The sequence below is a fragment of the Myxocyprinus asiaticus genome, chromosome 10 (assembly GCF_019703515.2).
Source record: "Myxocyprinus asiaticus isolate MX2 ecotype Aquarium Trade chromosome 10, UBuf_Myxa_2, whole genome shotgun sequence".
Taxonomy (NCBI): Eukaryota; Metazoa; Chordata; class Actinopteri; order Cypriniformes; family Catostomidae; genus Myxocyprinus; species Myxocyprinus asiaticus.
Window position 1 is genome coordinate 21937453 of NC_059353.1, and position 22918 is coordinate 21960370.

At 39.0% G+C, this 22918-nt stretch overlaps 2 protein-coding genes across 9 annotated transcripts in view; one reads left to right on the top strand and one right to left on the bottom strand.

Moving 5' to 3' along the window:
• Positions 1-1912: 1912 nt before the first annotated feature.
• On the top strand, positions 1913-20269 carry LOC127447101 (telomere-associated protein RIF1-like). Of its 3 annotated transcripts, none has more exons than XM_051708658.1 (36): positions 1913-2059; positions 2795-2916; positions 3134-3212; positions 3405-3501; positions 5127-5257; positions 5370-5461; positions 5582-5771; positions 5867-5959; positions 6044-6182; positions 7030-7181; positions 7323-7437; positions 7610-7786; positions 8033-8143; positions 8411-8473; positions 8585-8685; positions 8974-9060; positions 9288-9361; positions 9655-9835; positions 9928-10035; positions 10131-10280; positions 10374-10473; positions 10560-10827; positions 10909-10951; positions 11060-11259; positions 12014-12116; positions 12198-12329; positions 12420-12562; positions 12651-12740; positions 12832-12892; positions 12992-16576; positions 17042-17164; positions 17265-17348; positions 17620-17735; positions 18051-18204; positions 18283-18409; positions 18509-20269. In XM_051708658.1, exons 2-36 carry the CDS (start codon positions 2804-2806, stop codon positions 18742-18744), a joined length of 7818 nt encoding a protein of 2605 aa, XP_051564618.1. In that variant the 5' UTR covers positions 1913-2059; positions 2795-2803; the 3' UTR covers positions 18745-20269. The 3 variants fall into 3 exon arrangements, with proteins under 3 accessions (XP_051564618.1, XP_051564619.1, XP_051564621.1); XM_051708659.1 differs by having other exon boundaries at positions 12995-16576; XM_051708661.1 differs by having other exon boundaries at positions 12014-12107.
• The window catches only part of neb (nebulin), an 81639-nt gene continuing 78829 nt past the window's right edge, over positions 20109-22918 (bottom strand). For all 6 annotated transcript variants that reach the window (XM_051708657.1, XM_051708656.1, XM_051708654.1 and 3 more), the window contains 2 exons: positions 21186-21289; positions 20109-20990 (listed from right to left, as the gene is read on the bottom strand). In XM_051708657.1, the coding sequence (XP_051564617.1) occupies positions 20817-20990; positions 21186-21289 (278 nt within the window). In that variant the 3' untranslated portion in view covers positions 20109-20816. The remainder of the gene's footprint in view (positions 20991-21185; positions 21290-22918) is intronic.

Sequence of the window (22918 nt, forward strand, 5' to 3'; positions counted from 1 at the left end):
CAGAAACACTTTATATTTTATACAATAAATAGACAACTTAAAACTCATCAAAAGAACAACTGAATTTTAGGCCTCTCTTATCATGTAATTACAGGAAACATATCTCCATGCCATCCCTAAAAAGAAACTGAAATGTGAAGGTCTCTCTGGAAAGTTCTGGTTCTTCAAAAAGATTGCAGATGGCCCTTTCCTTGTCCTCTTTTTCCAACTGTAGGAAACAAGGCTTTTCACCTGTACCCCTGAACTGCTGTTTATTCCCATGCAGCCATTTCACAACTGTTTTGAGGTCTTTAATTATTGGAAGCTCCTTCAGTAGAGAAGAGTAATGAATAATAAATTTTTTGGTTTTAATATTTGCAACAACACCTACATGTACAGTATATACAGTATATGTGCATGTGTGTGATATATATCCATACATACAGTATATGTATATGTCTATATTTGAAAAATACTGTACCTCATTGCTGCTGAGAGTGCCTTGTTCTCCTCTTGGAAGTGACTCCTGAACAAAGGCTTCTGTCTTGTAACATACATTTTTGGTTGATTTAGAATTGTCATTCAGGGGGTGGCTAGTGTGGTCTGGAGGAAAATAGGGAGATCAAAAATAGAAAATACTTGCACACTTGCTCACTGCTCCAACATTTTATATAATATTAAATATTTTTCTTTTTTGACTCGGCACCTTGAAGAGTTTGTTTTGGTGTGCATGGGTTCTTACTTATATTGTGGAAAATAGGGAGATACTTTTCAGAGATAATTCCAAAGTTCTCCAAAAGAATTTGTGTCCACCATCTCCTTATAATAGAAGATCACACTTGAAGACCGCTGGCGTGGGCACTGTTGCACTGGTCATTGACCAAATATTTTTTTACATATCGCCCAGCCCAAAGGGAAGAGAAATATTTCATGAACAATTGTAAAATGAAGTGATTTTATGGAGACTCACAAAGACACGTGTACTCAGTTCCATACAACAACTTGCTATCTATTAATTGTTGCATATTTGTTTTCTTTTTGTGTTTTTGAGTAGTCTATGGGCATAATGAACATTTTATTTTATTGAAAAACTTTGTTTTTTGAAAATAGTAAATTATTAGTTTGTGCTATGGCTTTTTTTTTTTTTTATTTTATTTTTTTTTTTTTTAAATGCATCAACCAAAAATTTAAAAATTGGCTCCTCAGTGAAAAAAGGTTCCCGACCCCTGAGCTAATGTATAGGTTTGCAATGTTTTTATTGTTTGCAAATTATAAACCATTTTTTTTTTTTATAACTGTCAATGTTAGCTAGATGTATTGCTGGCTTCCATGGCTGAAGTTGACCCCTAACTTGTTTCAAATCTGGCAACCCGGGGTGTCGAAATACTATTGGGAAATGGGCAGTGGGCGGGATCACACAGGCCAAAACACAAACAGAAATTCCTGCCAGAATGGACTTTTCAAAGTAGAATATACTGGAGAAGCCAGTATTTCAACTTAGCATGTTTCCTAAATCTCTGATAACATATGATAATTTTATGCTTTAATACAGTAAATATATTAAATATTGCACCTTTAATATAAATGCAAGCACTTCATATTTGTAATATGATTACGTAATATAGATTACATGTAATCTGTTACTACCCAGCAGCACTGCATATGGGTGTGGGGTTTGGGTGTCGGCATACTTCTGGCCATGAAGTGTTGCTCAGATGTGGACACAGGAGTATTTTCTTTGCAGATTGTAGTGATAGGTGAACGATGTGTAAATATTAAGTCAAACATTAAATATTGTACACATACAAACAAAGCAAAGTGTCTTTTTTATTCACTCTTCATTCCAGCTGTGGCGTTTTTGCCATTTTCACTTAATGAATAATTTATAAGTAGGCGGAGATTACGTGGGGTTGAAGGTGACGTTAGCAGCACGTCGTGTTTGGCGCCAGCATTTTAGCGGGGAGTGAGGAGTGGACAGATACAGCAAACCCTTTATCGTCTTTGAACATTGAAATAAGTCCTCCAATTCCTCTAATATAGAGCTTGAGTCGATGATATCGCCTTCATCAGCTGCCGTGAGGTGAGGGATGTAATGCCTGTTGTTGAGTGTTAAGGGGGTTGGGTGGTAACATGAGGAGGGCAACTAGCTCGCTAACTCTGGAGTCTTTGTAGGGGAAGGATCTTTTGGATTAAATTGATTAAAACTCAAAATATACATGAAGTTTACTGCAGCTTTACATTTCTATGTACATTTGTTGTTGCAAATTGGCCACAATTTCAGCTGTACTACACACAACGAACATGTTTATACAACAGCTATACAACGCAATCAGTAAGCTGATGCTATAGTAGCTAAGTATGTCGGGTCCACAGCCGTGGAAAAAAAATAATATATGATGTTAACCTATATACAACAATTTCTTGAGTTTAATGGATGATGTATTATCTTTAGCCTCTCGTGCACCTGGCTAGCCATTAAACATCACATTGAAAACATCGTGCAATAGAGATCTCAAATGCTTCCTTCTGTGAAGCGAGAGAACGCAATGTTCTTACATCGACTTACTCTACCTCACGTTTACTACCAATATAAAATCGATATAGTTCACACATGCTTATTCGTGGATCAGTTTAACTTTCCATAGACGACTGTTAGTCACAATAATGTCTGTTGCACTACTCCCAACACAGGATTAATTTTGTACTTCCAAAAATGAAAACTGTTTAGTGTAATCATAATAATACAGCATTATTATCCTGTATTATTTGTAATCAACACTATATGCGGTCGTTAATGAGCATGCATGTCCTGCAGGTTGTGAGGATGATGGCAGCAGTGCCTTTATCCAGTGCCTGCCTCCTTCCTCTTCTGGAGTGTCTGGAAGATGCTTCAGCTGGGCTGTCTGAGCAGACAGATGCCTACATCACCATAGCAAAGTAAGTGTGTACCTACGGTTTGGTGACTGTTTTTGTCTGGCAGAATGCAGTCAAATGTATGGATGGAATGACCCTTATCAGCATCCAAATAAGCTCTATTTTGCTTTTACATTTTGGTAATACACACTTTTATAACACAGTTGAACGATTCTTCATCCACATATAAAGGGCAATTCAAAGGTATTTCTTTAAAAGTTCCTCTTTTTCATTCTCCCAGCCGTCTCAATGGAGAGGAAGGACGACAGTTTCTGCCTGTAGTTGTAAAGCATTTTGCACGTCTCTGTAAAGTCCTTCTGGTAAGAATGGTTACTCTATAAACTAAAAGGCTTGTTCACTGTCACTTTATTTGTGTTTATAAAATAATTTGCATAGCCAAAAATAACCAATAGTTACGCTTTTGAGAAGACTATTGTGCATTGCATAGAAAAGCTTGGGTTTGCTGTGTGTATTAGCCCTGCAGATATTAAATTATTATTTTTTTATTTCAGGTTCACATCTCCAGTGAGAATGAAGAGCTGTGTCAAGCTGCACTGCAGGCTCTGGGCTTCTGTGTCTTTCACTCACACATTGTTTCAGTTATCCCAGGTACACAAAGAAATGTTTATAATAATTTTGAAGTCATGTACTGTTGAAGTCAGAAGTTTACATACACTTAGGTTGAAGTCATTAAAACTAATTTAACCACTCTAAAGATTTCATATAGCAGACTATAGTTTTGGCAAGTCGTTTAGGACATCTACTTTGTGCATGACACGAGTAATTTTTCCAGCAATTGTTTACAGACAGATTGTTTCACTTTTAATTGACTGTATCACAATTTCAGTGGGTCAGAAGTTTACATTAACTGAGAAAACTGTGCCTTTAAGCAGCTTGGGAAATTCCAGAAAATGATGTGAAGCCTTTAGGCAATTAGCTTCTGATACGAGGTGTACTGAATTGGACTGTTTGGCCATAATGACCACCGTTATGTTTGGAGGAAAAAGGGTGAGGCTTGCAAGCCGAAGAACACCATCCCAACCGTGAAGCATGGGGGCGGCAGCATCATGTTGTGTGGGTGCTTTGCTGCAGGAGGGATTGGCACACTTCACAAAATAGATGGCATCATGAGGAAGGACAATTATGTGGATGTATTGAAGCAACATCTCAAGACATCAGCCAGGAAGTTAAAGCTCGGTTGCAAATGGGTCTTCCAAATGGACAATGACCTCAAGCATACCTTCAAAATTGTTGCAAATGGTTTAAGGACAACAAAGTCGTGGGATTGGAGTGGGCATCACAAAGCCCTGACCTCAATCCGATAGAAAATTTGTGGCCAGAACTGAAAAGGTGTGTGCGAGCAAGGAGGCCTACAAACCTGACTCAGTTACACCAGTTCTGTCTGGAGTAATGGGCCAAAATTCCAGCAACTTATTGTGAGAAGCTTGTGGGAGGCTACCCAAAATGTTTGACCCAAGTTAAACAATTTAAAAGCAATGCTACCAAATACTAACAAAGTGTAAGTAAACTTCTGACCCACTGGGAATGTGATGAAAGAAATAAAAGCTGAAATAAATTATTCTCTCTACTATTATTCTGACATTTCACTTTCTTTTTTTTTTTTCACCCAATTTGAAATGCCCAATTCCCAATGTGCTTTTAAGTCCTTGTGGTCGCATAGTGATTTGCCTCAATCTGGGTGGCGGAGGATGAATCCCAGCTGCCTCCGTGTCTGAGACTGTCAACCCGCACATCTTATGTTGCTTGTTGAGTGCGTTGCTATGGAGACATAGCGTGTGTGGAGGCTTCACGCCATCCACCGTGGCATCCACGCTCAACTCACCATGTGCTCCACATTATAGCAACCACGAGGAGGTTACCCCATGTGACTCTACCCTCCCTAGCAACCGGGCCAATTTGGTTGCTTAGGCTGGAGTCACTCAGCACGCCCTGGGATTTGAACTAGCGAACTCCAGGGGTGGTAGCCAGCATCTTTTACCACTGAGCTACCCAGGGCCCCACACATTCTTAAAATAAAGTAGTGATCCTAAATGACCTAAGACAGGGGAATGTTTTCTATGATTAAATGTCAGGAATTGTGAAAAACTGAGTTTATATGTATTTGGCTAAGGTCTATGTAAACTTCTGTCTTAAACTGTACATTTATTATTAATTGTAATAAGTAGTTTACATAATCTATTTTCTTTTTTTTCTCTCTCTCTCTTTTGCTGCAGCAAATGATTCAGAAGAGATCCTTTCTACGCTCTGTAATGTTGTGGTACAATCCAAAGAAAAATTTACGTGCACTCGAGCATTATGGGTTATTTCAAAACAGAATTTCCCTCCAGAGGTGGTGGCCAAAAAGGTATTTGTTTGGTGTGCATGATCTGATCCAATCTTTCTTCCTTTTTGTTTTTTTTACGTTTGATTAAATTGGGTTCTTTTGTGGTTTAAAAATTTTTCTTTCTACCTTTCAGGCCCCAGAGATTCTCAAGAGCCTGGAGGCCATGCAGACCAGAGAAGTTCAGTCCATCCTCATTGATCATGAGTCACTCAATGTTATTATAAGGTTTCCCATATATTTCTCTTTTGGTACTTCTGTAATCAATGCAGGCTTACAATCTCTTCATACTGTGAAGGAACTGTAGGAAAAGCAATTTATTGATGCTGATTTTGTGATAAACTTCAGATTGCTGGAGCAGGCTCCCCCTCAGATGGCTGCTGGAGCCGTGTGCTGGGCCAAGCTGGTTGTTCCTCTGGTGGTTCACTCGGCCAATAAGGTGCGCTTGCGTGCGGCAGCAGCCCTGGAGCTGGGCATGCCTCTTCTTCTGGAGAAACAGCAGGAGGTTGCAGCCATTGTAGAGCCAATGATGTCCTCTGTAAGTTTTAGCTTTCATTTGTTTTTATGCAGCATATGTATGAATATGCAATGGAAATGACCATAATTGCTCTCCACTGCTCTGCCACCTTTTAGACTCTCATCCCTGAAATGCAGAAGCTGTTCGCTTCGAAAAATGAGACAAATATGCTGAAACTCTGGCCCTTATTTGTGAGGCTTCTGGGGAAGGTAAGATGGAAAACACTTGTTTAATAGAACCTTGCTGTTTTATTGACAGTGTATGTAAGAGTATGTTTTTCTGTTTCTTTTCAGTTGCTCCACAAAGGCGGTGCTTTCATTAACTCCTTGCTATATTTAGAGGAGTTAGGTTTCCGCAGCTCCTCGCCCAATATTAAGAAGATTGCCTTCATTGCTTGGAAAAGCCTCATTGACAACTTTGCCCTTAATCCAGGCAAGTTAATTTGTGTGTTTTTGTTTCCCTTGTACCTTGGACAAATTGATGGTTGTGTATTCCTTCTTTGGACCAGCACAGTGACACAACAGTTCATGACTAGGATCTTGTTTCTTTCCCTTGCAAAACCATGCTGCATGGTTCCTTTAGTCATGCAGAATTTTAAATTGTGATTTCCTAGTCTGGGAAAGCCATTGAAATGTCTGAAGTGAATATGCATTTATTCTAGTTTTTCCTCTGCACTGAAATATTTAATCAGCTAGAAATTGCTCAACATCAGTGCTTGTAGAGTATAATTTGAAATCTGAATTTTCATCCTATTGGAGACATTTGTATGCTAATAAGTGTAATTGGATAATGACATTATATTATTTGATTGGTAACTGACACACAAATGGAAATCTGACTCCGCAATCTCTATAAACAAAAATGCTTATCCATTAACTTGACTGGATGCTACCTTTCCTATAACCATCATTAAAAGTGTTTACATGCACAGCGTTATGCTCTTAGCTACCAAAAATCTACTTATTTGACAAATATGACAACGCAAGAGAGTTGCTTTTACATGAGATTTGAAATCATAGGGATATTGTCTGCTTTTGACATCAAAACGCAAATAGGCATGTGCATATTAAATAAGCCGGTAAGAACGCCAGTAAAGGTGTTTACTTGGAGAGCCGATTGTTTTTTGCATTTGACATCATCTCAATGAAGGAAATACTTTTCGTTTGCATGACCTTACAGGTTGTCAGCTTAAGCTAAATCGGTGTGAGATTTGTGCCTGTGAACATGCTCACTAATAAACTGTAAACTTGTTTTTTTTTTGTTTTTTTTTCTTGAGCAGATATCCTGTGTAGCAGCAAACGGCTGAAGCTTCTCATGCAGCCCCTCAGCTCCATCCACGTCAGGACTGAAGCTCTACTGCTCACTAAGCTGGAGGTGTGGTGGTATCTCACGGTCAAGCTTGGGCCCAACCTGGCTGCTAACTTTGAGCAGGTAAAATTCACTGTGCTCAGATAGATGGTTCTGGCAGACAGGGACAGTTGAAACAAAGACGCCTTGAACGGCCATGGTCCCTTTTGGTACTAAAGAGCAACATATTTCTCTCTCCATTTTATCCATCATGCCCTCTCGAAGGTTGGCATACCACTGCTGCACAGCACACTTCCTCCTGATTCTCCACTGCAGTCCCCAGCTACACCTGCTCGAACCCCTAACTCAAGCAATGGTACACCTAACACCCCTAAATCAGGTACAGCTAATTTCCTCTCTGATTGTGCCTTTTGCATTATTCCAACACATAAAGGGAATGCAATGACATTACAGCTATGGTATTACTTTAAAAAGTTACTTTATACTACTTGATTTGTCTTCAAACCCTGACAGCAGTACAGTTGTCTGATAGTTGACTTTCTGCTCTCCAGGCATTCCATCTTGTAGCAGTCTGAATGCTGCTCCTCATATGAATCTGAACAGTAGTATGCAGGTAGCTCAGTCCTACCGCTCCATTCAGCTGCTAGGACTAGAGATGCTTCTGCAGTGGCTCTTGGGTCCAGAGGTCACGAGCACTGCTGCTAAAGAAAATCTTCAGCTCAGCCTGGGTAAACATATGCTTAGTCATGAGCAAGCTTTGTACATTTTATCCTATCTTTAATTTTTAAACTATTAAAAAGTTCCCATGGCTTTTTAAGTCATCCCTACTTATAATTGGTGATGGAACTATGATTGATGTGTTGGGTGATCTCACTATTTAAATGTTTACATTGATGGAATCACAATAACCGAATGGCATCATGGAATCTACGTTCTAATACTAGCAAATATCAGTATTTAATTTTCGTTTCCAGAGCCGCTGACTCACCCACTCCTTACCAGCCCCTCAACCTTCAGCAGACATGCCTCGACCCTCATCTCTGCAGTCAGAGATGGCTTCATCGCTGTGGGAAAACATGCTTCAGGTATTCACCGTACTTGTCATCTACATATAGGGGGTCAAGAATCACGATACCAACTCAGTGTTTGTCTTGGTTTTTGTTGTACTTGGTCACAGAGGTCTGTATTTTCAAACCTTTACTTTCACAAATGGTTCTAAAGGAACCAGATACTGAAACTTGTTGCTTTGAAGATCCGCCAGAAAGGGAATCATATAGGCAGTGCTTGTTTCCACACTTTACTTTTGTCCATGATCATCATAACCTGATAGGAGTGTATTCTTGTCTCTACAGACGCACTTTATAATCTCATTTGGAGCAACTTGATTGGTTTTGTCAGCGCAACAATAGAAGCTGGTAGGTGGTGGACAGTTTATCACTATGAATGTGAAGGATGATTTGCGCACACAACTTGTGCTTTGGATGCTGATTCATAGTAATTCAGAAAGCTCACCACATCTGTGACAGGTAATAAGAAGGAGCGGCAGGGTTCAGAGGTCCTCACCTTTCTCCTAAAGGCCCTACAGTCCATCCTCTCCTCAGATGTGCAGCCTCCTGAGCGTGCGTTGGTAAGACAGCATTTCATGGTGACAGTTACCTTGCTCAGTGACTCTTAGTGGTTTAGATGGTAAAACAGTGTTACCTAACCCAGCTTAGGTCAGGCTTGTAAATTTAATAAAATATTCAATCCAAAACAAATTTAGTGATGGAAAAGTAATACATGTCTTTTTGGCTACCTTTGTGTTTGGCAATTTTTCTAATGATTAGGAATTTCAATTGGGAAAAAATGCAGTGTTGGTTGTCTTATTGTACCTGCTGTTGGACACATTTTCTTTGCTCATGCTCATTTGCTGCAGCTTTTGTTGGAAGTCACAGTTAGAGGAATACCTCAGAAGGTGCTTGGTTCCGCAGCCTATCAAGTGGCAAACATGGATGTGTTGAATGTAAGTGCTGTATTTACCTCTTATGGTAAACTCAATCACTAGAGATTTTGGTTTATACTGTATCACAACTGCAAGCTCAAGTTAAAGGCCTAGTATCAGCAGCCTTGGAAATCTGGTTTACAAGTGTCTGTTTTCACTGATGTTGATGTAGTATTCTTAATCCTTTTCATTTAAGAATGCTTTTGTATCTTGAATGTTTAAATAAGACTTTTCCACATTTTTTCCAGGGTACACCAGCACTTTTCCTAATACTGCTTTTCTACAACATTAGCCAGCTCTCATCATTTCTTGAAGATGAGAGGTGAGCATAAAGACTGTTCACGAAGGCATTTTACATTATGTACTATCTAAAACTGAAACTTATTTCAGTGGAGATTTTTGATTTAGTACTCTTGTCTACCTTTTAAATGTCATATTGCTCAATTTGAACAAACCCTTACCCTAAGTCTGAATGTAACCTGTCCTGTACAATTTGTGCTATGTACATAAATTATGCATCAAATCTTGTGGCTTAATTTATTTTTTATTTTATTTTTCAGTTTAATGAAAATGGTTAGATAGAGGAGCAACTTTGTGTTATTATTTTAAATCTAGATTTTTCTCAAGCCTTGAAGCCCTTGTAAGTTGTGGGTTCTGTGGACATACATCCCCCCTGGCTTTTGGAGAAGCTGTTTTAAGAGCAGTTAGTGGGAGTGTGGAGGCTGTTAAGAACAAGCAGCAGCTCTGTAGAATGTGGAGTATGGTGGTTACCCCTCTGACTGACACCATCACTCAGGTACCAAACTCAAATCCTCCTCTGTCTCAGTACTTTCTATAGTACAGAACTTGTATTTTATTGCATACTGATAAATGATCATTCCAACACAGACAAATGAAGTGAATCAAGGAGATTCTTTGGAGCATAATTTCAGTGCCATTCACAGTGCCTTGATGTTCCCAATCATTCACCTGATGCCAAGTTCAGCCCTACCCCAAGTAAGTTTCTATTTTAGCTTTTTTGTGGATTATGTATCCTGTATTATGCAAATATTTTATTACATGTATATTGTTGTTTAACTTAATTTCCTTAGACAACCCAGAAAACCATGATCAATATGTGGTCCAAGCTTTATAAGGCTTTTGCCCGCTGCTCGGCTTTGGTAGCCACAGCAGAGGAGAATGTGTGCTGTGAAGAGCTGTGTGCCAAGATCTCTGCCTCTCTTGATGGTGATGCTCTGAAAGTATGGAAGTTTTAACTGAATTTGAGTATTTATGAACTTATGCACATAATTGGGGGTTTTATGTTTGTCACATCCTTTTGTGTTTTGTTTCAGAGTCTGTCTATGCTAGATGCAATAGCAAATATCTTGCTGATCATCATAGAGAGTATGGACTTCTCTCCTTACACCCCACAGTTCCAGCAGAAGATGAAATGTAAGGCTTTTGTGTCAGTTTCCAGTTGGCAAAGACTGCAGAAGTTGTATAATTGCACTGTCACCATGTATTCATTTAATCCATAGCTCCTCGTACACCCTTGAGTTGGGTACGGAAGAGAAGCAAAGCCCTAGGGAATTTCTCGACCTTCCATTCTCTCCTGATGAAAACTCTAGAAGCATTTCTTGCTTTAGACCCCTCAGAAGCATCTGCAGAGCCCACTGATGGGCTTGGCTTGACAATAATCACCATTTTGTCGATTATTTTCACCAACATCACACTGCCCACATTCATACAAGAGGTGCTCTCAACCATCTCCAAACCACTCGCACAATTTTTTAAACAATTCTCAAGGTGTGTAGAACTTTCTCATCCTTCATATATTAAACATCTATTTTGATCCTTGTCTAACACTGCATGTCTTTTAAATAAAAGTTTTGATGAAGAGTCAAAGCACAGTGCTGCACCAGGACCCAAGGTAAGAATGTACTCTGATGTTAATTTGGAATGGAAACACATTATAATTTCTGTCTACACACTCATAAGTAGAAATTGTTTGACAGATTTTATTCAATTTATTCTGTAGTTAGATAAACTGGCCGCAGACTTGCTTGGCTGTCTGCAGATGCACTCAACTCTCCACAATGATGAGCTGCTTGCTGTGTTGTCGCCCTTGCTTTGTGTGCTTTTTCCACACAAAAGCAAGCAAATTCGCACTGTGGTCACTCATTTCTGGAATGCCACTTTTGGAAATGCGCTCACCCTGACTTATCCCGAGGCTCTCAGGTATATTTTTAAGGCAGTGTTTGGATTTTTGCTCAAAGCCGCGCTCTCACTACATGACTATCAGACCTTAATCACTGAACCACTCACATTACACAAATTTTCTTGTCTTTTGTCGTCGTCTTGTTGTATTAGCGCACATACTACACAACAGATCCCAGACGAGGTGCACAAATTACAAGATCTTTGGGGAAAAAAGGCATCCCCATCCAACAGCAGAAAAAAAAACCCCAGTTTTCTCACAAGTTCATGCGAGAAATTGATCACAGGATTTTTCCAAAACGTTGTCCAAAAGTTGTCTTTGTACTGATTTTGTCTAAACAAACAAAAGAGAAGACAGAAAAAGAAAATATGGCAGAAATAATAATGACATGGGCAGGCTGTCTGTGTATGTTTTGGAAATAAAGTTGTAGGTAAATAAAACCTAGCAAAATGTGAAGTATAATGCTCAGACCATTTTTGTGTTAAATCATTCTTGTTAGTTAATTACAATAAAAAACTTATGATCAAAGTATGCTGTTGTTGCTGCATCGCTCGCACTACAAGATTGTGGTGATATCAAAATCTAAATATCACAACACCTGTGTCTGCAACAGCAAAATCGGACCAAATATTGTGTAGTGAGGGCATGGCTTAAAATGTAGAGAGAACTTTTTAGTCTTCTCTCTTTTAGTCTACATCAATGAGAATATAATTTTTGTATTTTGGTATGGTCATTTTATGAGAGAAAGGAGTTAAAATTTTTCTTTCTTCCCAGGGCTGTTTTAAGTCAGGCTAAGCAGAAGACTCCATTGATCTTACCTGGATTTGAAGCTGTTGATGCCCCAGATGATTGCAGTGGACCATATTCGGTACATTCAGTATGTTCTTAATAGTATTCTGTTGTTTTTCTGTTGCCTTTGTTTCTACGCACTTACTAAAAAGATATGTACTCTGGTCAGAGTGAGAGTTCACAGCTGGACCCTCAGCTCAGTGGCATAAAGGTGACCTCTGTGGGAATGAGGGATTCTCTTCTGGCTAGGGCAGAAGACCTGAAAGGAAGAAGTTCTGTAGCTGTAACAAAGCCAGTGTCTGTAAGTATCTTTAACTATAAATCAGGATCAGTACTTTAATTTTAACGGTGGAGCTTAAAATCTTGAGCAATTCGTCTATCACCTCTCTAGGTGAAGCTGGATTTTGGATCCCCCAAGCCCTTGAGGTGTGAAGCTATTGAGGAGGCGGCATCAGTGGATTTTGTTTTTATTCCACCCGAGACAAAGGAGAGAGTGCTGACCGAGCACCAGAAAGAGGTCAAAAGGACTAAAAGGTAAGTCTGATTAATAAAATACCCCCAAATTTTGAGAAACCATGGATTTTAGAAGGTTTAATTCTACTTTCGATTTTGTTTTCGTAAGGGTTGACATTCCTGCTCTGTACAATAATCTGGATGCCTCCCTGGACACCATAGTCTTTACACAATACTCTCAAAGTCAGGAGGAATCCATGTACGTATTGATGGCTCATGGCTTTATTCCTTTAGTCAATCATTTTTTACATGTATTTCTTTGCTCTTCAACGTTCAATTCTTTTTTTTAGGGAAAAATTGACAACTGTTCAAATAGATCAACTTAAGGAAGAGGATAAGGTTCAGTTGAAGGTAAAAAACTAACTTCACGCACTGTTGAAATGATCATTGGAGGAGCTGTATGCATGCTTTATTAACTGCATTAATTGCTTCTAATGCTGTCTCCCCAAGGAGGTTGCCACAATTGAGGATCCAACCACAGATGTTAAATTAACCCAAGATGGCACCGGATCAGACATAGAAATTCCAGAGAAAGCTGCGCTAAATAAAAACCAAACTTCAGAGAAGATACAATCACCATCTAGTAATGTCTCAATGAATGATGTGAGTGGTCATGAGAAAAGTGGGTTAGAGGAGACCAGCCCTAATGTTTCAAGTTCATCAGATATGATAACAGGTACACCACCTCAACCCAACAGCAGGCGTCAGTCTTTCATAACTTTAGAAAAATATGTTGAGGGGAAGCCGGCAAGTCCCACCGGTGTTACATTTACTGGCCCATTCACTCGGAAATCCAATAGACTGGATGCTTTAAAAGCACTGCAGTCCACTCCTAATGCCTCTTTGGAGTCACAACCTCAGATTATACAAGATAACTCTCAGAAATCTGAAAAGATTAGCAACACTGAGCTTTCCACTCAAAATGAGGAAGAAAGCATGGAGGCAAAAGATGAGATTAAATCAACGAGCAGTCATCCTTGTGAAGGCACAGATGAAGAAGAGGATGATTTGGTCCCAGATACCCAGACCCAGGTATCGAACGAAGTGTTGGAAATTAAGAACCCTCCTGTGGCCAAAGCCAGTGAAACAAGATCCATGGAATCTGAAAAAGCCTCTCCTGAAGAAGATTCACAGACTCTTCCCTGTTCTCCTCCAACTGATCTGAACTCTAGTCAAGAACCAAGAAGGTCAGGCAGACGTCGAAGTAGACCTCTTCGCCCAGGTGAGGATCCAGTGGAGCTGAAAAGCGAATTGCAAGAGAAAAATCAGGTTGCTGAGCTGAAAAATGCTCAGAAGCCCACACTAGCTCCCATTAAATCAACAAATAGCCCTTTGGCTGGAAGAAGTAGAAGTAAGATTCTTGATGAGGGTAAAGCTGAAGATGACCAGCTAAAGAATAAAGGAGTGAAAGGAGAGCGTGGCCAAACTGATTCACAGATTTCCTCCGCAGAGTTTTCACAGGCACTTTCACAGGAAATGGGTATGTGTGGCAAAACAGAAACTGAGTCCTCTCATAAGAGGTCTCCTGTAACTCGATCTGATAGCCAAACTAAAGAGAGACTGTCACCTCTCAGTGAGCCTGAGAGTTTGTCAGCAGGTAGACCTATGAGGAAGACTAGAAAGAGCAATGCCAATCTTGAGGGATTTAAAGACAAGAAAGAGCCAGATGAAAAATCCCAAAATAATTCTCAAAATGCTGCCTCCGCTTCAAAAAAGACATTTACACATACACCTGTTTCAGAGATAGAGGCTGATGGCCAGAAAATTGGCAGGCTACGAAGAACAAGGAGATCTGCTGCATCAGAAGTGGTGGAAATGACTGTTTCAAAGACCAATGATAAGCCAGCAACTGATGAACAAAAAGGGCAAGATTTAAGTGAGACAGACTCCCAAACACTAACAGTGGTACATAGCAGATCTTTAATACGTAAAAACACAGAGGAAGATAAAAACTTTAGTGGAGATGTCACTTCAACTGTTTCCATGAATGCCGAGCATTCACAGACTGAGGACTTTAGTGGGACACCAGATTCTTCTCAAGAACGTAGTAGATATAGAACTCGAAGATTGTCTAAAGGTTTGCTGGCCTCTAGTGACAATACAGTGTCTGAGAACTCTGATAGCAGAGAAGATGGGCCAAAGCCGAAAAAGAGACCACGGAAACCTCAACCCACAGAGGTGTTACTCAAAGACCCTGAAATGGTGCTGGATAAGGAGGATGTTAATTCTCGCTCAGAAGTTTCAATGGAGACCTCTATGTCACAGGATGGGCCAGATCCTGAACCTACTTTGGAAACTTCGTTCAGTGACACCAAAGAACTTGAACAAAAGGACGAAGAAGAGGTCCCTGCAACTGAGAATGTAATGCAAGAACAGAGTCAAACTGACACCAAGCTAAGGATTGAAAGGGATGCAGAAGAAAACGATGTGACCTGTACATCTATAATTCAGAAGGCTGAGGGTGGAGAAATGAAGCCGTCTTCACAGAACTGCCCATTGGTTACTGAAGTTTCCTCTCAAGGACAGAGTAGATACAGAACTCGAAGATTGTCTAAAGGTTTGCTGGCCTCTACTGACAATATAAAGTCTGACAACTCTGATAACAGAGAAGATGGGCCAAGACTGAAAAAGAGGCCACGGCATCCTCAAACCACAGAGGTGTTACTCAAAGACCCTGAGATGGTGCTGGATAAGGAGGATGTTAATGCTCGCTCAGAAGATTCTGTGGAGACCTCTATGTCACAGGATGGGCCAGATCCTAAACCTTCTTTGGAAATTTCAGTCAGTGACACCAAAGATCTTGAACAAAAAGACGAAGAAGAGGTCCCTGCAACTGAGAATGTAATAGAGATACAAGAACAGAGTCAAACTGACACTGAATTAAGAATGGAAAGGGATGCTGAGAAAAAGGATAATGTCTGTACGTCTATAAGTCAGAAGGCTGCGAGTGAAGGAACAAAATCGTTTTCGCAGAACAGCCCATTGGTAACTGATGATTTCAAGGTGAAGACCGAAGTTTTGCATAAATGCCCACATATCAGGGGGCGGGGCCGTGGACGTAGACGATCAAGAAACTGTAACTGCTTTGGCAATCGTGGCTTGTTTTCACAGGATATTGACTCAAAGGAATCGCAGGATCTGAACAATGAACCGATTCCTCTTGATACTAACGCCCTGATTTCCCAATCGGAGCAATTCAGTCCTACAACTGCATCAGATGGAAACAAATGCACAGCAGTTGTTAAACCAGATGCTGACATGCAGTCATCTTCAGCCTTACCTGATCAAGTCCTATCTGAGGTTTTGTCTTCTGAAAGTCCTATTACAAAGCTTGGTGTTATTGTTTCTCAGCTGTCTGAAGCAGAGGAAGGACCAAACCAAGAATTATCAAAACCATTGGATAACTCAAACAAAGAGCTTGTTGAAGTCCAGGAAGTAAGGACAAATGAATTGGAGGATTTAGGGTGTGGAGGCAGTCAAAAGGACCAAGAGGGAGAGGATAGTTCAGAAAATGCATCAGTAAGTCAGGAACTACTCCAGAGTTCAACACCTCAAGACACATCTCCAAGCAAAGGTCATCCAGTGGAAGATGCACCTATATGCCAAGAGCAACTAGAGTCTGCCCATGTCCAGCCTGAGGATGCAGTTATGCTTGCAGTGAATGAAAATAAAGACCTCATGTTTCCTGATGAAAGTAAGGAGCTCATATTGTCAGAAAAGTCAAATGAAGCACAGATACTTGACAAAGATGCTCCTCTTGTTGAGAAAGAAGACACCCAGGATGTTCTTGCTGGTGTACAAGAAACTTCTGATGCTCTCAAAGAGTCATCTGTGCCTCCACAGAGTAAAGTCTGCTTAGACTCTCCACCCAAACCTAAACCTTTAGACTCTTTCAGTGTTGAGCTGGAGCCTGGCCAGAGCCCGAGCAGAAGTAGAACTTGTGTATGGTCACCATCTGCCTCTCCATCTACCAGCATTTTAAAGAAAGGACAAAAGAGAGCTTGTGATGAGGATACTCCCTCTCCCCTTCTTAAGGTATTTGACAGTATCTTTTTATTTTTTTTAAATGATCAATTTTCATTTGAACAAATGGAATATAAACTTAGCCTTGAAATTAAGGTTTTGATATTAATCATTCTCTTCTGAAAACTGGGCAACACATTTTGTAAATTTTAATATTTAACCAGAGGCGCTATTCCACCATCAGCCCAAATGGTTCCTGTTGCAGTTTCTTTTTCCACTGTAGTGCAATGAAATCGGGGTTAGAATGGACTAACCAATCGTAAGTTACCATGTCACTACAGGCCTTCCACCAGCACCGTTATCCGTCCTGAGCACAGTTATCTACAGTTTGTAATCAAATCGTGCTTGGGTGGAAATGCTACTAATGCTTAATCCTCACTGCTCTGAATCATTCTGCTTGATGGTGGAAAAGTGCCTCAGTTTACCATTTTGAGTATGGATGATTTCAATAAGTAGTTCTATAACTTTGTTTTGCAGTCTCGTCGAGTGTCCTTCGCAACTCCAATTTACCATCAAGAATTAGCTGATGACATTGATCGACGTAGTCCTGTTATTCACACCAGCTCACCTAGGTCAAAAGTCTTGAGTGGACAGTCAAAGGTATGATATATGGATGAAGAAATTATTTTAAATTAACCTGCATGAATTTTCAACTTTGTTCATTACCTTTTTTATTAAATGTCTTCTAATTTATTTGCAGTACATCACTACACCTACGAAAGGTTCAACTCTAAGCCCACGTAACCTCCGTAGCCCTGGATATAAAAGTTCTAAAAAATGCCTGGTATGTATTTGTTTTTTCTAGTAATGATTGGATTGCTAAATCTTAACTCTAACTGGCTTAAATTGGCCATTACATTTGCTTAGCTATCAAAAGCCATGAGGTATATTCGTACCAAGAATGAATGTTGCACAAGATTTTAAAATGAAACAATGTAATTTTTAAAACACAATCACACAAAATCCTAAATGTTTTAATGGAATCTTTTTTTGTTGAATGCTAAACCATCCAGGTATCTGAACTTTTTTTGTTTCTGTTCTGTTCTTGATAATAGATTTCAGAGATGAGCCAGGAACCACTGCCTATTGCCAAGGATTGTGTTTTTCCAGCACTTGTTGGCTGCTCCACTCCTGTAGAGGCTGTTTTACCACAGATATCTTCTAACATGTGGTGAGTCAGTTCATCCAATTGTCCTTTAATACAGCTGTTTGGGTTTGATTACTAATCTTCATTCCTCAATCTCGGATATTTAACAGATTCAGGGTTCACAAGGTGAAAAATTCTAGAAGTTTACACAATAATATGATATAATTTAGCTCAACGACCACTCTGTTGCAGTTCAAATGTATAACATTTCTAATTCTCCCAAACAGATCAGATCAAGTTGTTTGTTTGTTCATCAATAGATTCCATTACAGATCTTTTAAGTTTCTTTTTGAGATTGCTGTGGTTTTTCAATACAAATGTTTATTCCTGTGTGTTTAGGCCTCGTGGCTTTGGTCAACTTGTTCGAGCCAGGAACATAAAAACAGTTGGAGACCTGAGTGCCCTTACCCCTAATGAAATAAAGTCACTTCCTATCCGTTCACCTAAGCTGTCCAATGTGAGGAAAGCACTTAAAACCTATCATGAACAACAGGTAATGTACATCTTATTTATCTTTGTGTCTTTTCTTATCATGCAAGATCATTCTTACACCTCACATTTGACCATACAGAGGAAAGGGCGTTCTGATGAGCTGAAGAGTTTTGACGAAATGGAAAAAATGACATCGGAGCCTGAAGAGATTGAGCTTTCTCAAAACAACGAGGAGCGAACACCAGGAGAAATGCCTGAGGCTCAAGGTACTATTTTTTTTTTTTTTTTTATGTATTCATCAAAGTATTGAGTACTACCTCTAAACTGCTGCTACATACCCCATTCTTTTTATCCCCTATTTGCAGATGAAAACCCATCAGAAGAGGCAGTAGATTTAGGACAGATGGCTGAGGAGAGGAAAACTAATGATTTGCTAATAGATGTTGTAGACCTTGGTGGACGCCTTTCTTCAGAAGAACTTAGTCGCTATTCACCGAACCAGTTGGGCCTGATGCACGAGCATCTGAGTGGAATGATGAGGAGCATTGTGACCCAGCTTCAGTCACGCCTGTTAAATAATCTTGACGATAGCTTGCCATGAGAACATTTTCACCTTCATGAGACATTTTCCTGAATGCAAGAATTCATTTTTTAACTTTAAGATTAACTGTGGACTGCTCATTCCTTAAGTTTTAGTTGAATTTTAGACAAGATAAAATGCTAATTATGCTCTCAGAGTATAGACTGTAATGGCCAATAGCCATTTTCATTGCTACTTAAGCAAGTGTCAAATACCAAGACCATGATGAATTTTATAGAGTGATTTCTAAGACTAAAATTGTGCCGGGAAGTCCAAGAAAACCTTTTTTTTTTTTTTTTTTTTTAAGAATAAAGCTATAGTATTAATACAATTGTCATCAGTCATCGAAAGGAAACAATTGTTGCAAAAATATTAAAAAATATATATATTTTTTTTACAAACCACAATTTCAGGGACAATTCCAAACAAATGATCTAATCCACTCATTTTTGCTGCCGGTAAGGAAACAGATTTAGGTGTACTAATGCATCCGAAATGTTTCAGAAGCTGAGTTGAGAGGTTTTAGACATTGAAACTGCATTTAGTATTGTGTGAACTGAAATACTCTTAAGAAGACATAGGGTGGTTTCACTGCAACATTTTGGGATAAAAAGATCCATAAATGTGAACACTTATTTTTGCAAACTGAGGTACAAATTGTTTTGTGAACATGATACAGGTAGAGAATATTAGAATATTTATTTTAATGGTACCACTTTTAAAATCAAATGACACTAAACTTTTTAGCACCACAAACCTGCTTAAAGGAGTAGTTCATCCAAAAATGAAAATTCTCATAATTTACTCACCCTCATGCCATCCTGGATTTTCTTTCTTCAGCACAACACAAATGAAGATTTTTAGAAGAATATTTCAGCTCTGTAGGTCCATACAATGCAAGTGAATGGGTGCCAAAATTTTGAAGCTCCAAAAATCACAAGTCAGTATAAAAGTGATGACTCAAGTGGTTCAGTCCATGTCTTCAGAAGCAATATTCATATCTTCTTTATGCATACGACTTAAATATTGATCTGTTTCTAACCCACACTTATATCACTTCAAAGATATAGATTTAACCACTGGAGTCTTATGGATTACTTTTATGCTGCCTTTATGTGCTTTTTGGCACCCATTCACTTGCATTGTATGGACCTACAGTGCTAAAATATTCTTCTAAAAATCTTCATTTGTGTTCTGCAGAAGGAGAAAAAACTCATACACCTCTGGGATGGCCTGAGGGTGAGTAATTGATGAGAGAATTTTCTTTTTTGGGTGAACTAAAAATTTAATATTTTTGCAAGGCAACCCCCTTATTTTGGATGCATGATACCATTAACCAATAATTTCACAGAATAACCTGTGACCCCACAATGACAGTTGGCATGTTTATTGCAGAAGCGTGGTATGCTTTATTAGTTAGCGATTCAAGGTATACATCTTCCTCTAACCCCACACCTACAGAATCAAGCAAACAAAACACGCATGCAAATAGTGGCCAGCCTTCAACGAGGGAGAGAGGCGTGTTTTTTTTTTTTTTTTTTACTTTATCACTTTAGAGGAATTGATGGTGATTCCTCAACATTTGCAAGTTAAAATGTTTGTTTTCTTGATTTGGCAACTTTTTGCTTCTGTCCATTCAGTTTCTATAAATCTCTGAAGGTTTTCCTTTTCATGTAGGAAGCAAACTATGAGCCCATCTCTTGTGCAAAAGTTTCAATTTTGAAACTTTAAAGTTTTCAAAAATATGTTGATTTTTGAAGGTAGCGTGATTACAATATACAAAAATAATGGGCTCCTTTTACTTAACTGTTGTACTAGACTTGGAACAAAAAAGGTAAATACAGTTTTTTTTTTTTAACTTAAATAGGTATGTATAATTTTGTCAATTTCTCATACCACAACCACAAGAGGTTTTGTGGCATGGGCACAAATGAAATGTCATGTATTACATTGAGGACAAACAAAATGGTAGGTAAACGCTTACTAACATTAGGTACACATAAAACAAGCCTTTTTCAGTCTGAATGTCTTAAGCCCAGTGGTTATCAAACCCCCTCCATTCCACAGGGAGTTTGATATGGGAGTGGTTTTATTTAGACGGCTTCCACGTAGTTGGCAGGCAGCATACCAGTCTTTCCAGTACGCTGCACAGTGCCATACATCCAACCCTCATCAATGGACTGCACATTCACAATGACATCACCATCCTTGAAGGAGACCTCATCATTATCAGCAGCAGAGTAGTCGTACATAGCACGGACAGATTTCTGTTTAGGAAAAAGCATTATGATGTTAAATGGCTTTGACGGTCATCCCTTCACCCTTTATTTAAAGTCCCAGCTTTACCATTAAATAGAGTGAAACTGTTGTAAAACTATTGTAAATAGTGTGTTCCACCTGAATTCTATTCATGAATTTCATTACAATTAAATGTAATCTCTATACAGTCTTCTAATACTTACTCCAGTGGTTGAGGGATGTGAGGGTACAGAAGAAACAGTGGTCTGCTGTGTTGCCACAGAGGAGGACCTCTGCTGAACCTCAACAGTCTTGGCCTGCTGGTAGCCTAGGACAACATTGAATAGTTCACAGATTTTAGATATTAAGCATTCAAATTCTGGCTTTATTTCATAATACCACTACAAATATACAGAAGATCAACCATATAGTTTTTTTTTTTTTTTTTTAATAAGGTACAGCTGGCTAGAACTGGTAAGAGCTTTTCTCATTATAGACTGATGCACTGAACAGTTTGAGACATGTATCATAGTTATGGAGCTTATTTGGTCCTGGATACTAAAGGAATATTAAAGGTAAAATACAGTTTCAGCTCTGTCAACAGGGTTCCCACGCATCCTGGAAAACCTGTCCTGAAAAAATATTTAAGCACAATTAAACTGACTATCGCTAACAAGATTTTTTTTTTACATGTATGAAAATATGGTAACAATCAGGACATAGGATGAGTGTCAAATACACAAATTTTGAAAGTTTCGTCACGGACGCCTGCTCGTAAAATAACATCAACAGTTGATTCATGAACACAATGATCAGAGTCAGCCTATCCCACGGTTACCACATGTAGGGCCCTATGATATCTGCATTGCAGAAAACTGTCCTGGAAAATTGTGCCTTGAAAAAAAGTGGGAACCCTGATCAACCGCATACTGTCCATTACCACAGCACATCAATTAAACTCATCACTCATGCAGGGGTGGGTTACAATTTCTGAGGCCCTAAGCAACCGACCAACCAGGGGCCTATTTAGAAAATGTTGCTGAAAAAATTACATAAAATTGATTTTAAATCATAATTTTAAATTCATCCTATCAGCTGTTGTAGGCAAGTACATTCAACATTTTTAATTAAATAAAATTCTAGGTCAAGATAATTCATGCATGTTTTCCAGTTTTTTCGACAAGACAGTGATAAAAAGCAATATTTACCTACATATATTTTTACAAAACACTTTTTTTTTTTTAAATGAACAGGATGTGCAAAACCTACTACTTCACTCACTAACATTTTGGAATTCAGTTGTTGTTTATTATTATAACCCAACATTTATTCATTGTTGTCCAGTTTTCAATATAATACAGTATGATACAGTACTGCTATTATTACTTTGAGGATGTGTTGTATACATTAGTAATATATTTCTGTCTTATTTACTTTACTTTCTCCTGGATCTTTTATTCTGACGCTGCAGTGTATTTTTCACCAGGTTGCAAAAGGCTGTATTTTTTGGAAGCATAGTAGACAACATTCGCAACAGAAACCGTAAACATACAAGGCACGGCGGCCCCTCAGCACACTAGAGCAGAGGGAAAAGGAAAAAAAAAAACATTGCCGTTTATCAAGCACTGAAACTTTGCTTGGTGCAATATAATCTGGAATAATGTTAAACATTGTTAAACACAGTCACCTCTTTGCAACCTGAAATTGTTCAAAACGGTAAATCTTTCAAAAACAATCTAGACACAGCGCAACGAATGAAACAGAACACAGGTGTCTTGACCTGCGTTTTTGAGACCTTACGTTTTTTTTAACTTGGTGTGCCGGTCCTGCAAGAGACACTGAAGAAACAGCGAGACACGGTGCAGCTGTCAAGGACGTTCGTCCAGCGCATGTTTACATTGGAAAACAATGGAGAAACAGAGCAGATACACGCAAAAAGGCATTCGGTGTGAACAGC